Genomic DNA, 18,195 nt, shown 5'->3' on the forward strand with positions numbered 1-18,195 from the left:
TTGAGTTCAAGACTCTCACCCAAGAGACCAGGGTTCATATCAAGATTGTTCACTTATTATATTCACACAGAGTTGACTTTTCTTTTCAGTTTTCTGTCGCTGTTGGTTTTGGGTTTAAACATACTCTTTCACAAAGTTTAACACGTGTTACAGAGGATAACTTCTCCCATTTATATATTTTGCCGGTCTTTTCCCCACCGGTTTCAAAGCTGTGACAAAACCATGATAAGTCAGTTTCAATGATAGCCCTGGAGCAACGTTACTTATGATATTCCAGGAACAACACCAACACGGCGATATCAGATCGTGCCCGTTTCCAAGTATCTCATGTTTATCGTAAAAATTTGAGACTGGTATCAATCTTAGAAGATACGTGTGTTTGCCGAAATGTCAAACTACTCCTTTAAAAGCATTAACATTTTATAAACCTACTTAACCTTAGGTTTTATGCTTCACTTAAGAGTTATGGTATGGAGTTTCCAGCACCAAACATCTATGATCCCGCTAATCATCCCATAGAGTAGAAGACGAGTGACTTACACTTTCATTCTGAAAAGGGTTAAGGAAGTTTCCTCCCATCTCTCCGTCCTCCCTCGGGGTGCCGGGCTGGTTACTCATGCTTAGGTTACCAGGAGAGTTCTGTATGAAAAGTATAAATACACACATTACCATTAAGGTCTTGTATGCTACTAAAAGTACACAAAACAGACATGCAGAGCAACTGCAAACCATGGTTTCAAGGTAGATCCTCTTCTCTTACCTTGGGGAGACTGTCCATGTCACCTGACCCTGAGAGAGAGAACACAAATATGAAAAGAAATCATCATTATCAAATGAATGCTCGTTTTGCTTAAATTAGCAGACTCATAAGGGAAAAATATTAAAAGATTTGGTGTCAATGCAGCACGCGCTGTACACGCTACTCATTCCTGTACCTAATGATCCGTTCATGTGATGGGGCTCCATTCCAGCCATTCCCCCTAATGGACCGTCGCCACCTGCACCCATAGGGAACTACGGAGAACAAAGGAGACAATGATATACCTGTTACAACATTTGCCATTAACAAAACAACAAAAAGTAAAAACAATACTCATTTATGACATGACACCCACACACACAAACTCAGACACAGTACAGAGAGAAGAATGTCTCACATTTGGTCTGCTTCCACCTGGAGGGACTGTGTTTATCATAGTGTACATGTTGTCACCAGAGTTGGTTGAATCTGATAACAAATGGAGAAACAATTAGAGGATAAAAGAGCACATGTATACGCACTCAAAGACATACTGTATATGTATACATAGACCCTACCTGCTGGACTTGGCATTATTGGGGTCCCAGGTGGCCCCCCGCCTCCTGGAGGTCCCTGAAAAACAGTTTTGGTTTCCATAAAATTCATTCATAAACTAAAGAATTACAGCCTGTTCAGCTAATGAACAGCAACAGGTTAAACTCCAACATACATACCACATAACTTCCTGGAGATGCAGAAGAGTAAGGGGTCTGCAAAAATACAGAAGGAAATCATGAGAGAAGTGATGTAACTCTCAAACTTTCTGTTGGGTGTCTTTGTGAGACCACTTACCGAATTGGAGTTTGGAGGATTTGGCCAGGGTCTACCCCCACCAGGTCCCCTGGAAGACACACACACAAACACATACTTTAGTTTTCTGCTTTTGGCAAGCATCTTTATTTCCAATTCATTTGGGCAGAGTTGGCAACAACAAGCTCTTCTGTTGCCCGAGGGAGGTGATGGGAACAACAAGTAGAAAAAAAGGAAGACAGAATAGAGGAAAGCTGGCTCCTTGCTTCCCTTCCAGACCTCTATGAGCCAAGAACATACAGTAAAGTCGTAATTAAAAGCTAAATGAAGGCTATGGCAGGGGATTAAGGACATTTGGACTTTAATGCTGAATGAGAGAAACGTGGGGAGATTATTTACATTGCATGTCTATGGATTAAAATAATTACATAGCACTCACATGTTCATGCCAGGCATCCCAGGACCAACCAGGGCATTCAGCGGTGGTCTCATCCCACCGCCATAGCTCTAAAAAAAAGAAGAAGAAAAGAAAAAATTGCTGAGATATGTCTACAAGAGAGCAACTATCACATGCCATGCTTTCTATATATCCCCACTAATCATCTGGTCCCATACCTGAGGCCCTAGTGGTACCATGCCTCTGGGTGGAGTCATCCGCTGCATTGGTCCGCCCATATTTGGATGTCCTGAAACACAGAAAAATTCTGAATTCGTCAGGTATGTTTGCTATTCTTACCTGTTTCATCTCGCGGGAATAAGTGGAACAGTTATTTGATTACATGTGGTTACATCTGTTATCGTGAACAACCCAGTCAAATAAATGTTCACTTCTTGTGTTTAACTTTACACCTTTGTTTCGACACGGTAGTGTTTCAAAACCCCAGGAAGACATCAATATCTGAGATAATGAGACCTGGCACTGAGCATCATATAATATTTACAGTTTAGTGTGGAGCAGTAACTGAACAGTATTGTTAACCTATGCATAATTAATGTGTTGTCTGGAGGAGTGAGCAGTTTGTACTTAAAGGGTAAGATGAGATCTTTTTTATCATTATCAACAGATCCCATGTTGAAACTGAACTGACAGTGAGTTCATCTCGTTAACAAATATTGGCCGCGTAGCAAAGACTGATATAGCTTATTGGAACTTCATTGTTGTCCAAAAGCAATGAAAAATACATAACGGTACCATGCTGTCACACTAGGTGACATATTCCTTCATTAAGATGAACAAGCAGATCTTGTTCCTCACACCTCATCAAGAACAGCAAACCTCTTCCTGGCAGAGCATGCTTCACAATCTTCACTGTGACTCTCAAGGGATAAATTAATGCAGTTGTTTCCGAAGCATCCAAGTTCACAGTAATGAAGAAATATGTTAGCGAGCATATATGTTAGTGAAATGTATTGACAATCACTGTCCCCAGAAGGTGAATCTTAAAGATTCTGTGAGCCGCTCACTTTTCCTCTGGTGCACCCCATGATGGTCACATTTATGATTCTGAGTGAAATATCTCAACATCTACTGGATGGATTGGCACAAAGTTGGTACAAATATTCATGTTTGCTGATAGTGTCTGACTGATTCATCGTGCAATTATGTGAGCATGCTAACCAAACCATACGCTAAATCACTCTCCGTACGGGTGAACTAGTCAGCTAACTACATTATTGTCCCAGGTGTGCTGGCTTTCTTGTTAGCCACAATGGATTGTTTCGTAACATACTGAGCAGGAGACTGGCATGCCCTCCACCTCAGAAACAACTGGAGAAATTGAGTACTGCCGACTTATAGGTCACGTGTTATTGTAGGCCCAATTTAATATGAAACAGAGTTTTGTACAATATATATAGTTGGTGGTCCCTCCTCTGTCAGGGCACAGGGGTCTTTTGCCTCAAACACTTTGAATACTTCTACCTCAACATTTTATCAAGCACCATTATCAGGTCAAAAGTTTGAGCTTGCCCAGTACTTTCGTGATGACCAAATACCTGTATAACTAAAGATAGTCCCATTATTCTGAGCTGTACTTTAAGTTTAGTGCTAATTAACCAATGTAATCTTGCTAAGATGCTAAAGTAAGATGGTGTGCACAACATTCTAAAAATCTGCATGTTAGGATCGTCACTTTGACCATGTAAGCATGCTAAAGTTAGCATGTGCATTAAAATACAGAACCGCTTGCATGGCAGTAGACACTTGTTTATAACTCAGGGATGTTACTTTTTTGGCAAAAGCTTTGTCAGGCTCCACAGACAATACTTTTTGGTTAAAAACATAGAATAATGCCGGTGTTACTCTTGAATAAACTGTATGCTGAATGAGGTTTGTGTTCGTGCATATCAGTCTGTGTCTGTGTACCTTGCTGTCTTGTGGGGTCCATTCCACTGGGTAACATAGGCTGGCTACCCGGGACTCCTCCAAGTCCCTACAGAGGGAAGAGGATCCATCACAAGCATTATCATCACTGTTACACAGATGCTGTCCAAATCCTACTATCCACAGTTATATCTGCTGCCTGCAGGTGTCAGTGTGACTCCTACCTGATTGGGTAATCTGAGGGGAGGTCTGGGTCCTCCGGGGTACCGAGGTGACATAAATGGCTGAAAAAAACAGCATAAACGCATGTTGAGTCCCTCAGGATTAAAAATACAAATACACATAAAAGCTTGCCCACGTCGAGAGTGCAAAACAAAACATACAGGACACATTTAATGTAAAACAGGAGATTTTAAAGGTACATTTGTTAAAATGATGTTAAAGAAAATGTATGGCGCACTATGGGAAGTTGTTTCACTGTTGTTTATCAAAACAGGAAACAAACCAGAACTACTGTCCTCTGTTAAGTTTTGGGCTCCCTTTCCTTTAACAACAGTTCCATGACAGCAGTGTCGGGAGTCGGGAAGCCGACCACATTTTCATTGGATTGGATTTATGGGAAAAGAGTGAGGGAATAAAAGATGAGGTCTCTTAATAAGGATGTAAGCATATGTGTTAACTGTGTGCAGTTTGGCAGCGTGAGTGGGAAGCTCTTTTGCAGCTGTGAGTGGGTTTTCACTTGTCCTCACCACAGACAGTAGCAAAGCTGTTGCTGTGTCTGCTGAACTGATGCCACTGTGGTCAGTGCCAGTCTGCAGTGTTGGAGACGCAATACAGCGACACGCCACTAGAGAGCAATGGTCCACTTGTTTTGATCAGGGTCTTTCTCCTTAATTACCCCTCTTCTCATCTCCCAGCTGTGCTGAAGATCCATCAAAGGATACTCACAGCTATTTTAGGTCTAGTTAAGTACTATAATGATTTAAAATCTTGTTTTCATACATAAATTAGCAAATAAATGGAAACAATTGAATATAGAGTTACTAAACGACTAAACTGAATGAATGAAATTAGTGTTTTTGAAAGCTAGATATATGTGGATATATATTTGTGCATTTATTTTGCAAGTAAAATTCAGTTAGTAACGACATTCAGCTGAGCATCCTGTGATATTCTTTGATCTGGTCCATATGCAAGTCATTTTATGGTACCTGTATAAATAACCGACAATCTGATAATTACTGTGTTTTTTTTAACCAACTTGACAGAGATTGTCTTCAAAGAACAATTGATCTTCAGAAGGAGGCGGAAAAAGCTGCTCAAACTTTAAGTTCGAGGTTTTTGAAAGCGGAGCTGAGAAATGCCTATGAAGGCTATTGATCTGTGTGTCGGATCGTGGAGTGTCTGAGTCTGACTGATAATGACGGTTAATCAATTTACAACCGGCAAAGTCCTTCTGATGGAGAACAGAGTAGATCTGGGGTGAAGCGGCATGTGTGACTTTTTGTTTGTGGGAGATTCATATCTCCTGTCAGACACTTCTCTCTCCGTCTACACAGGTGAATGCAGATTTTAAACATACGCAGAGGTATTGTACGTTAATACATACAGTTAAATGAGCGAGTGAGTTCTTTGAGGAGCAGCTTCATGAATTAAATACTATACGTGTAAGTGGCCTAAAGACCATCTCTTGCACTTTCTGCACTGTATTCACTATGTGCACGTGCATGTGTGTGTAAGCACCGTGTACCTGAAAGAATCCTGGAGGGACTGGTCCCACTGGCATGCCCTCTCCTGGGGGAAGGTTCCCGAGGACAGGGCTGGGAGCTGCTGCAGCACTCTGAAAGATGCAAAGACACACTTAATACACATGCAAATAAACACAGTAAAAATCACAACTCAAACTAGTCTGCAAACACTCAGCATGTGTTTGCTCAGCAGTGGTGGAAAGTATCTACAGTAAGTATTAAACTGGCAAGTGACAACAGTTTTGCCTCTAATCATTCTGAAGTAAATACTGATGGCACAGTGTGATGGATGTAGAAAAATGACACCATCCGCGTATAGATTGGTTCCCTTTAAACCTTGCTTTCACTACGCTATCCGGTCTGCCAAAAATGTAAGCTCGCATTACTGCACAGAGGATGCACGTCTGCCATTGTGCAACCAAAACAGGAAGAGGCATTGTTTATATAGGTCACTATCCCCAGGTAACGGCGGAACAACTGGAACAACTGTGGAAACTCTACATTGCAAAAGAAATCACCCCTCTGATGGAGGAGGCAAAGAAGGGTAAGAGGGTGAGTGAACATGTATCTCCCTTACCAGCAGGACTTGATACATTTCAAAACTGACATTTTTTTTACCAGGTCATTGAGAAACAAAACCTGCATACAACTGGGTGTTTTACTGTGCATTTTCTCAGGGTCAAGTTGGGGCTCTTCTGGTTGTTTTTTGCTTTGGACAGTAGCCAGGCTGCTAGCGGTAGCCATGTTGCTAACACTGTGTTTGCGACCACAGCGCCAACAGTAATGCCACAGAGAGAAGCTAGGAGGTAAAAATATTTTACAACATGCTCTATTTACTTGACAGCTTAGTTCCTGTGCAGATAACGATTAAATTATCCAGCAGTAATAGCAAAATGCTACTTACAAATAAGTGCATAAGTAAAAAGGATCCAATAATACAATACATTCAATAAAGGTATAACACACAGGGGCTTCTTTCATTATTATGAGTACTATACCCTTGCATTTGATACTTTAAGTGCAGTTTTAATACTTAAACTTCCTTTATTGCCATTTTCAATGCAGGTTTAGTTGTAATGGAGTGTGTTTGTCCTGCAGTATTGATATTTTTCAAAGTAAAGAATCTGAATTATTTCCCCAAAACTGTTCCTGCTCCGTAAATTCCCTCAATACAAAAAACACCACAGATGAAAGGTCATGAAAACAAACAACCAAACCAAAGAAATAGCAGTCCAAGGGTCTTCCCCCCCATCTCACTTGCTGTCTCTCCCTCAGTGGGATATTTCCTGTTTCTGCAGAAGCCCTGCCGTGCTAGCCCAGGTTTATTTTTAAACCTTGTGTTTTTTGTTGTGCGTGTCCCAGACGGGCGGTGGTGGCACATTTCAGCACAGCCTCCGTCTGCTTCCTGTGAGCATTGTACTACTAACTAGCCCGGAGCTACCACCCAGCACCGGCCTCTTCCTCGTCATCATTAGGTATACAGACCAGACAACATGTGGTGTGGGACGGTGTACATCCATATATATGATAATGTGTGAACAGTGAGCACATAAAGCCAGCATGCCTGTGTCTGTGCGTATCTGCCCACTCTCTGTTCCATTTCTCTGATCTCCCCTCTCGCTTTCTCTCCCTCTCTGTAGGCATCGGCTGGGTGTAAAGAGCTCCAGTGAAATTCACCCACAGTCTCTGAAGTTTCCGCCAGCTGACTTTTTAGGTCAGACAGGAACAAGGTTTAATCAGAGCTGAGATAAAAGCAGACTGACGACACTCCTGTAGCCTCCTCTACTCCACCACACCACCCTCGATATTCCCTCGTCTTCCCTCATTCTACTTCATATCTTGAAGGCGTTAATGTTCGGCACAGGGAGCAGGATGCAGCCTTTTGGTTCCATACTCGGCTGTAAACAGAGCCTGTATTTGTCTCAGCAGATGAATGTACAGATGGACACAGATGGATATTGTATCTCCATGGTTCACTGGTGAGAGACTGGATTTGGTTTGTTTGTGTGTGTTTGTCTGAGTGTACAACATCATGCACAGCATCAAGTGTGTGTTGTGATTTTGTGAGAGTTTTTTCCCCCTTTCCTTCCCTCTGCTTTCTCGCACCCTGGATTACCCAGAATGCCTTACTCCCTGGCAGCCTGGAGGTCTGCTGAGTTTGCCTTCACGCACAGAGAGAGAGGGAGGGAGGGAAAGAGGAGAAAAGAGGACAAAGTAGAGATTATGAGTGTGCATGTGTATATGGCAGTAAGTGTGTGAGTGCACTTAATGTTTGTTTGTGCAGCAAACGGAGAAGTGGGGGAGGAAAAAAAAATCTACCTGACCTGCTGACAAAGCAGCATTTTCCAAATACAGCAACAAGAAAAAAAAAAAAGAGAGAAAAACAACCCACCAGGATATATCCCTGCCCCAGAACCAGCAGCACCCTCCATCTACAGAAAACAGAAGCAACACTTGGAACAACATGAGCTCCTCTGGCACTGACAGACTCTCCTGATAATGACAAATCAGATTGACTCAAATGACATTAGAAAATTAGAATGAATCACACTGAGAAGGATTCACAAAGCCTCTTTAGAAGAGAGCCTGTGAATCTTTTTCCCAGTTTTTCTTAAGACACCACTAAGCTAGATGAGTCACATGGTTTGCACTGGGACGCTTGTGTAAAATATGTGCAGCAGGTCTGACCTGATTTGGACTTATCTAAAGCAATTGTGGGACATTTTGTGAAGTAGACTTATATGTTTCTTGACTGGATGAGACAACTGACATCACTCTCATGTCCGTATGGTTAATATAAAGCTATTGCCAGCAGTCAGTTATCTTAGCTTAGCAGGGAAATGAGGGAACAGGTAGCCTTGCACGTAACAATATCTGCTCAGCAGCACCTCAACGGGCCCTAACACACCAGGACAATGGTCGGCTGGCAGCCGATGTCGGGGTCATTTGAGTGTCTGCGGCCCAAATTTTTGCAGTGAGTTCCACACCGCTTGTGCTAGTTGGCAGCTTTTCAGGTGTGGATTTCAGGAGTGAATCAGTGCACGAGAAGAGAAATGGAAAAAGAAAGAGAGTGCCCTTGATCCTGTTGCTGTAATCCACAATCAAACCCATTTAGCCTGGTTTCTCCTTATTTTTCACCTCCACCCCTTCGCCAGTGCCATTTGCAAATTTTTATCAGACATACTTTCAATCAGAAGTGGCTATATGAGCGCAAGTGGTGTAAAAAAAAACCCTGATTTATCATAACAACGGTTACGGTTATCTTCAGGTGCATTTTGAATGATGAATATGTACTACCGTTACCTGGTGGTATGGAACGTTATTAAATATCATGTGTGTATGGGCCCTAAAGCTCCCAAACTCCAACAGTCAGTTGGATTATGGCGTTAACAGTCATAATAGCTATAGTGCTAATAGTGTATGTAATACTAATATCTGAAAGAATGCACATTATAATTCTTGGTTTAGGCCCATGAGGCATTTTATTGTTAATAAACCGGCATTTTAATGTCTGACAAGGTTACGAGGCTAGTATAACTCCAAAAATATTCCATTGGGTTATAAAAAGCTTAGAGCTAGAGGGATAAATCAGCAGGCTACTATATCGGCCGACAGTAGCTCACTGCAGATACATCAGTATGTACAGATATAGTTGTCAATCAGGAACAAGAAAATTGCAGTGCTCTGACGCCAAAAATATGTTTGAGGTCAATTAGAAACATTATTGCCGTTATATAATTTGTCCACCAGAGAGCACCAACAGGTTCGATCTCCAGCTGTTGAGTACAGTGCAGTACACAACAAGATCACATCTTGACAAGTGTTTGCCTATCAGCTCATACATCATATATATCATATCATATATAAATACAATACTGGTATCGGCTGTATCTGTTGGGATATAATAAAAGTCATGGTTCAAGCCTAACCACATCCTAACACATCCCAGAGCCTGGAAGCTGTGTTATACATTACACTACTCAAGTACCAGGAGAAAGAAACTCTTCAGTCAGATCAACTGGCTTGGTATGATAACGATATCAGCCCTCATTCAAAGCGTCGGTGACACAGTTGATAAAGCTGAGCGATTTGCAGTCTCATAAGACCTCGTATCTGTACTAACGGGAAGGGTTAATGTTTATTTCAATATTCAAAAAAATGCTCCAGTTTCACTAATTACCTTTATCTGCTGACGTGTGGACAGGGATGGAGAATTATTTGAGTACCATTTAATGTTTATTCCATTGTAACGACTCAGTATGAGCTACTCAGGTAACTGTTGATAACAGTTAAATTAAACATGCTTCTGTGCTGAGACCTTTAATGCAGTCCGCCATTAAAAAAAACCTATGCAGTTGCTCATGGCTATTTGTAACTGTGTCCAAAGTGTGTGTGTGTTTTTGTGTGTGTGTGTGTGTGTCGGCCTAACCTGAGGTATTGTGACCACATCAATGCGGTGGAATTAACTCAAATTAGCCATAACAGCATAGCGGGCAGGAAGTTAATGTTTACTGTTGGTTGTCAGTCCTACAGTAAATCACTCTGAATCTGACTCAGTGAATTCCTGTGAGCCGGTTCTGTTTAAATACTGATTCACAGCCAAGCTCAACATATTCCAGCACTTAACCTTTGTAAACATCAAAAGCACACAGATTGTTACAGACTGTTAACGAGTCCATCATTTACACTTCTCACACATCAGTGCTTGCACTTTTCTGACAAGGCCGAGCGGGAGGAACAATGAGATATTGAGCTGATGGCTTTGCACATTAACACACTGAATCGTAGTGTACTTTATTGTGTGAATGAAAGTGTCAACCATGTCTTGTGTGGTCAGTCTTTATACAGCTTTAATGGAGTCAAGTACTGCTGATAATATTCATTGTGTTTGAACTAATGGAGTTGATAGCTGATTCAAATTGTGAGTAAGTTATAAGATCCTTGAAACAACCAAGGTTATCTTACAAATGATTCATAGATTCTCAGCTAGTCAATGAAAACTTACTTACTGTTGTTGTACTATATGACTTTTATTAAAAGAAGTAATTTCAAAGCAGGTTAAGGAAAAATAACCCTCCTTTGCATCCCATTCAAGCTCCTCCAAATGATCTGACTGCTCTCTTTATACCAGCTCGACTCTTTTCTGCTCGTCTGTTTCTCCCTTAATCATCTGTCGTCTTTCTTTCTCCAGATTCCTGAAAGACTTGAATCTGAAAATAAGGACAATCAATCCATCTGTCGGTCCATTCAGCAAAACCATTACATTACGTATTTTGATTGGTTTTTTTTTGAGTCATCAAACTGTTCAATGATTCGCCCTTAGTGGACCCTATATTCGTAGTTACCGGTGTTGTAACCACAAGGTGTTTGTGATGAAACCCGAGGCAGTGGAACGGCCCCCACATGTCCTCAGACGAACACCTGCATCTCCTGGCAAACTCATTTGTTGCATAAATTATTCAAACCACCTCCCTCCAGGAGTATGCTACAGTATACCAGACATACACAACAAGACAAACAGTACAGTGCACTACAACTTTGCTGAATGTGCACTTAAGTACACTGGAGTACACTGCCCTCCACAAGACTTAATGTCCAAAAGAGGGGTAAATCATAGGGGTAGATCGGTGCCTGATAAAGTCTGTGCAAAAATAGATTCTGATGTCCAGGATTTGAACTGGTGGAGACAAGAGTCTCTTTTCTTTCCATGTGGACTGCACAGTCATGGTTTGGTGTGTGTGAGAGAGTTTGTGTTTAACTATTTCCTGGTAGTAAAGAACCACTAATATAACATACAGAACCAAAAACAGACAGAAGATATGTCGTCAAAATTTGCGATTAATGTATAATTATTAGAGCTTGACAGATGCTTAAAATTTGAGGCTGATGCCCATATTAGGAAGTAAAAATTTCAGACACATTTTTTGCATGATCACTTAAACATGGTTTTTAAACACTTGCGTCAAAGATATATGTGACAGAGGCAGGACATGTAACCGAATTCACAATAAACTTCATTGTCTAAACTGACACCAACGCTCTGAAAAAGTAACTTCACTGGGGAATTAATAATTATAATTAACCCCAAGCATCTTTTTCAACATTATAATCTCTGAAAAAAAGTTTATATAGTGGCGCATATTGCAAAAACATATATGGCAATAATGAAATATCTGTGATATGCCAGTATCGGCAGATAATATAGGCAAACTAATATATCGGTCAGGCTCTAATAATGTATTCAGCATCAAAAGGACTTTACATGAGTTTGAGGTCAAGTTGTCCAAAGACAGATTCAAAACTGCAGAACGACTTAAACAGAGTATGAAGACCTCAGGCACCACAGCACTACCCACATTCTGGCAATATGTAAACTCTGTCCAAACGGGATGACGCACTTTACCCATATACAACCACACTGCCTGATCTTATCAAGCATCCTTTTATTTACAGGACTGTGGAGCACTGAACTGAACTCATTAAGGACAAAAAAAAAAAAAAAACAGTAACAAACATGTAAATTGGAAATGTAAAGTGATCAAAACATGCTGCACTCTCCTGTAGAAAACACAAAGCCGGAGACGTTGAGATGTAGTGCAATTACACCGTTCTCCACTTTACAACCTAATCAGACTTTCTCCATACTACATTCACAGTACACTAATCCCATCAGACTAAAGGGCTCAGTAATACTTAATGAGATAACTCGCAAACTCTTTCATCCCTATATGTTTACCTCGTGTGTTCCTCGCTAATGTGTGTGTGCGTAATGCATGCATACTTGTGTGTGTGTGCGTGTGAAGGTGGGGAGTCATTCTCATTCAATACTTCAGAGACCGAGAGACACTCAGTGATTCGTGAGTGGAATCTCAAAAGGCTGTCTGTGTCTCTCCTCTCTCTCTCTCCCTCTCTCTCTCTCACTGTCTCAAACCTGCCTTGCTTGCTGTCTGCTTTCTCCACCTCTCTGTCTCTCACAGGCACATTTTGCCTCTCTGACAAATCAGCTCTGTCTCAGTTTTTGTCTTAATATACCACCCCATAATAATGCGTTTCTATCACACATCTGGAAGGAAAGGAGTGTTGATATTCTATATTCTCTTTTATTGTCGACAAATGTTTACATTAGTCAGCGGTGCCAGTGTAGCCCCCATCTCATTGCTATGCTCAAACATATTAGATATTAACAAAGGAGCCAAATACACTCAGCGACGTGTTCCTTCATTATGGCATCTTATTTTATATCTCACAACACTGACCCTGCTGCAGATAAGACTCACCAGCCAAACATTTATATAGACAGATACGGATGTATTATTATATGGATATTTATATATGTACTGTACTCCTCTTTGAGTAGCATTTGTTGAAAACTACAGTGCCCAGCTGTTGTCAGTAAAACAGTAATTGAGGCTATGGATTGAGACCACAGAGAGAAAAGCAAATTCCTCAAGTATTGCAGGACCGACTAATGCATTATTGGTTTTGGTTATTTGTTTGCTAAGATAAAATATTCAGTAGACTAATACCAGCCTCATCCTTTAATCTACTTCTCAGTCAAAATATTTAATAGAGCTGCAACTAAGCATTATTTTTATCACTGACGATGGTCAATATTTCTCTGCTGATTCATTATTTGCCTGTGCTGTCAAAATATAGCAAAAGAATATAGAAAATAAAATGTTTTTGTCACAGTACAGTACAGTTCAGTACTTTCCTAAAGCCCAAGGTGATGCCTTCACATTTTTTGTTTTGTGATGTATAGCTTCCTAAAATCCTCACATTTAAAGGGGCTCTTTGAAACAATTTGTAGCAATTTACCTGCATTAATCACTTTTTCATTGGCCAGATGTGAGCGGATTGTAACGTGACGTGATAAGATGAGACCTTCCCCGTCTCTCTTTGTAGCCTTTACAAGCCTGTAGACGATTTGTTTAATGCTGCTGGACTGTGAATTTCTTAGTCAAAGGACCTAGGTCGCCCAAAGGATGTGAGAAGCTGGAACCAGAGAATGTTTGGCTTTTTTTGTTTTGTTTGGCGGGGGGCAGTAATAGGGTGTGGAAGGGTTACCACTAAGTTTCAAGGCCACCCGAAATACAACAGGATCTACATATGACAAACCACACAGGAAGGAACGCCGTCCCTCCTCCCTCTACCTCTTTCCCACTCTCTCCATCCTCTCAAATGCCATTAGTCCACTTCCTGAACAAGGGGGGGGTGGAAAGAAGAGATGCTACCAGTCTGCATGACACACACATACATGCACACAGTCACAAGCACAACACACATATGCACATTAAAGTGTAACAGCGGAAAAACAACAAAAAGACTGATTTCTGCATGATTTCTGCAAAAAATAACTCTGACAGTCACTGTCAAAGCATAAAGACAGTATATCTATATCTACAAGTAAGAAAACACAGACAGGCAGCACAGAAGTCTGAGAGACAGAGAGAGAAGAAGAAGAAGAAGAAGAAGTGTGTTCAGCGTAGAGATGAGAATGGGTGTGCTCTGCTTTTAACCATGTATTATTCACAGTCTCCTGTGGCGACCAGAGACAGATCAGCACGCTCCACTGTCCAATCCTCCAAAACTCACTTTTCAATTTCAAGGCAGATAGGCTTAAAATCGCCCTCTGGCATTCAAAGCTCCCTTTCTTAACCAAAACATGCCATATGTTACACCAGTAAAACACAGCAGCGTGTGGAATAAAGTGTTCTCTCTGTGTACTTCACTCCAGATCTCTGCTGTTCAGCAACAATATCTCACTGAGTTCAATCTGAATCAGAAAAAAACCCCATTGTGTGAGTATTTCCACGCTTGTATGTTAGATGCATGTTAACATGGGCAGGTTGCTTTGGCTGGTGTTTAATTTCACACAAACTGAGTCTTGTTTTTGTAGCTTCGACAATTGTTCCCTTGTTCCAATTTTAAGATTGGTAAAAATAAGTTTTGGGAAAATTCTTATTGTCAACAAATCCCATGTAAAGTCCAAAACTAATAGTCATTCATCCCTCTTACAGGCATTGTCTGTATAGATGTTAAATTCAAAGTTAAAGCCACTGAGGGGCTGCATAGACAGGTTAGTAAAGTTACACAGCATGCTGCGTGTCTAAACAAACACAATCCGAACACTGCTTCTTTTGCCTTTGTTGCTCACCACAAAAGGATTCATTGTTTATGCAAGAATCCATAACAGCAGTTCATACATTTCTCCATAAAGCCAATATTTTCCTGACATTTGTGTTTGCCTCACGTGAAAAAAAAGATCCTACAAGCACTTCCCGGCTGCTGTAAATACTCACTAGAGCGTTATTGTATAAACATCCACAGCTGAAAATAGTCCACAATAAATGCACTGTTTACAGTACGTGTAATCACTGAGCCTTTACACAAAAAATGTAGTATAAATTTGGGATCCAAAAGAGAGATGGACTAACAATTGTTGACAAGAGTTCTGAGAATGTGGTGATATCACCAAAAAGAGGTAAGATGGAGCGACACACGTCTCACATCAAACATCTCCTTTAGCAAAAAGAGCTGCTGAGTTGGTCAGATCGGGGAGGAGGAGGTAACCTTTTCTCAACCTTCACAACATGCTTGCCTCTCAGCGTTCACCTTCGTCATCCTTCCCCATCTTTTCAATCTTTATCACCTTCAGCAGCACATTATGACGCACAACAGAACTCCCGCTAGCACCCAGGCACTCTCCAGTGTAACATTACAGGTGATTACCAGGTAAAATGGCAGCACAGCACTAATCTACCTGGTCTCACCGGGCGATTACAGGTAGGGAGATTTCAGCTGCAAAAGGTGACAGTCAAGGGGGGGAGCACCGGCTGTGTTTCCTTTATCACTGATGTCATTATCGACCCCTGTAAACAGCTCTGAGGCTGTGAGGAGCTGTATAATATGTGAGGTGGAGCCGAGGGGTTGATGCACTGTCAGATACACGTAGAGAGCTGAAAATGATAGTCACACTGGTGCTGGGGAGCCACACTTCTCCCACCACTATCTTGCTCGGTTCAACGACAGTGGGGGAGATAAGGGAGATAGACTGAACACATGGGAGAGGAAAGGCTAGAGAGACAGAGGGTGAAGATTTAAAAGCCTTGACTTGAGTTGAAGACGAGACTATATCATGCTTTTCTCTATCTGGCAAATCAATGCAAAGACAGAATATCGATTCACCTGGAATCCACACATTTTGTGATCCTTAGCACCAAATCGACCCAATTCTTTAAAAATACATCACAGTGCCATTGCAGGGATTGAAGCATGGATCAGAATGATACAGACTTCTCAATCCAACCTGCAGGATGAAGTACTGAGAAGTCACTTTCTGTGTCTCATCTTGCCACACTCCTAGTGCAAGAAGGCCAGACACAAGAGGCAGCACGAGATAAGAATATGGGTGTCTACAACAGCAAAAAACCACTGAGGTTAGTTGGGGTCAAAGAGATACCGTCCTGGTCTGATCGTGTCAGCAGTCTCACTTTGCCCTCCTGCTCTCCCTCCGTAGTCCTTCCGCAACTTCTACAGCTCAATCTCTGCATTATTGACTGTAATCCTTTCCACAAACACAATCTATAATGTTGCTGTGTGTAAACTTTTGCATCATGTTTATACATTTACTCCCAAAAGGGGTCAGGAAAGACTGGATGTTGTGCACAAAAAAATGTGCTCCCTCTGAATGATTTCAAACTGAACTTTTTCATTCCAGTCTCTTGTGATTAAATGCTTCAGAAAATATATTTACTTTGACTCCAGTGTGAATGAAACAGAAGTATAAAGTTAGCTGGGGAAGCTCTTATAGCACTATATCCCCTTTAATTAAACTGTTGTGGACACACAGCATATGCTCCCGACTAAGCCCCTTATTGTCATAATCAATAGTAATAACAGCAGTCAAACTGGAAACTACTCCTGTGTATCCCCCACCAAACATTAGACGTCTGATAGACGTCCAGATCATGTCTATATTGCGTCCGTCGGTCCAAGACCAATTCTGGACCACTACACGACGTGCAAACTAGGTCTGCTATTTGGACGTCTAATCATGACCCCACTTGGACGTCAATATGCAGTTGAACATTTGAACGTCGGGCTAGGTCACTTATTTCGACGTCTAAGACAGGTGCAGGTAATTGACATGATGTAATTTATTTATTTACATTATTATTATTATTATTATTATTATTATTATCATAGTAGTAGTAGTAGTAGTAGTAGTAGTAGTATGGGCATGATGACATATTTTGTGATTAAACATTATTTTTGAATAAAAGTAATATTTTTGTTTGTTTACATTTTTGTTTTTCTCTTTTAAAATAGTGTTATTCAGTTTATTACAACAATAAAGATGTAGCCTTTGGGGGAAGGGGGGGGGGTGTTACAGTCAACGCCATGGTGATTGGCTGAGGCATTGCGTCATCAACGTACATCAAAAGAGCCACTCCCATTGGCCCAGGTGTTTCTCTACGGTGAAAGCAAATGGCCGCTCGGCTCTGTGCACCTTCGACCTCTACAACAACCTACACAGCAATCCGAAAATCAGCGTCGTCCACTAAATTGCAGGTAAGTTCGGTCAGCACATAGACCCATAAGTTAATTTTATGTTCATTTATGCATTTATAGCGTTTGCCGTTTTAGCTTTATGCCTCAAACCTGTTGTTGCTACAATTAGCATTACATTTGCTAACGTTAGCTTTTGAACACGACCAATTTTGTTTAACGTACAACGAAACCGGCGAAAAATAAATACATGGAGTGAAGCGCTGGAGCCGTGGGCCATTACACGACCGTTATCGGCAACAGGCCTCCAGTGTTAACAAGCAGGAGGGCCATTGTGTTGAGCTGGGGAGCGGCCGGGTGTTCGCAGCGGATGCTAACCGCTAACGCTAGTCGAAGTTGGCATCGAGCTACCTCACAACACAGCCATCTTTCATGTTACTGGTCGAGGCTTTATTTGTCGGTGACAGCCGGTTATGGGTCCGCGGCTCCAGCGCTTATTTCTTTTTCTTTGACGTGCTGCTGCTGAGATAGACAGAGAGAGAGAGAGATTAGCACTTGCTAACACCCGGGACAGCTAATGGGGCTAGCAGCACAGACCAATATACAGGCGGCGGGGGGGCGCTTCAGACACAGCCACGTAGGTTTGCAGCCAAATGTTTAACAATTTAGTGCAGTGGAGTACTGTATTGTAAAGTGTTAGTAAGGTGTTTCTAAATCCTTCTTATCCTTTTGTCAGGTGGTGTTTGGTCCTCTTTTGAAAGTGAGTGAGGTGTCTACACATGGATGAACTTCTGCGTCATGACAGCGAAGATGAACGTCGGAGCTAACCCTTTTTTTTTTTTTTTACACGTTTGTATATACTGCCTGCTGTTGTATTGTCAACTGACGTCTGCAATTAAAAATTGGTGACAAAACAGTCAGGATTTGATTGTGATTTATTATAACGTGACTGTAGAAACGTGTCCAGAAGGTAGGAACCTGTTTTCCTGTACCAGCTAATTTTACTGTAGCGTCATTTGGTTATGCATAGGAACTAAACCAGTAAAAAAAAAAAAAAAGAGTAA

At 41.4% G+C, this 18,195-nt stretch overlaps 1 protein-coding gene across 1 annotated transcript in view; it reads right to left on the bottom strand.

The window, feature by feature from the left end:
• Nucleotides 1-18,195, bottom strand: part of ssbp2a (single stranded DNA binding protein 2a) — a 58,672-nt gene that overhangs the window by 3,283 nt on the left and 37,194 nt on the right. Inside the window, exons 5-16 of the mRNA XM_084360398.1 lie at nucleotides 5,623-5,712; nucleotides 4,097-4,156; nucleotides 3,915-3,981; nucleotides 2,165-2,235; nucleotides 1,989-2,056; nucleotides 1,592-1,640; nucleotides 1,474-1,509; nucleotides 1,318-1,372; nucleotides 1,158-1,228; nucleotides 936-1,014; nucleotides 761-789; nucleotides 541-639 (exon numbers count right to left, since the gene is read on the bottom strand). Coding sequence (XP_084216524.1) covers nucleotides 541-639; nucleotides 761-789; nucleotides 936-1,014; nucleotides 1,158-1,228; nucleotides 1,318-1,372; nucleotides 1,474-1,509; nucleotides 1,592-1,640; nucleotides 1,989-2,056; nucleotides 2,165-2,235; nucleotides 3,915-3,981; nucleotides 4,097-4,156; nucleotides 5,623-5,712 — 774 coding nt within the window. The remainder of the gene's footprint in view (nucleotides 1-540; nucleotides 640-760; nucleotides 790-935; nucleotides 1,015-1,157; nucleotides 1,229-1,317; nucleotides 1,373-1,473; nucleotides 1,510-1,591; nucleotides 1,641-1,988; nucleotides 2,057-2,164; nucleotides 2,236-3,914; nucleotides 3,982-4,096; nucleotides 4,157-5,622; nucleotides 5,713-18,195) is intronic.

The sequence above is a fragment of the Pagrus pagrus genome (genome assembly GCF_965226575.1).
Source record: "Pagrus pagrus genome assembly, chromosome: 8".
NCBI lineage: Eukaryota > Metazoa > Chordata > Actinopteri > Spariformes > Sparidae > Pagrus > Pagrus pagrus.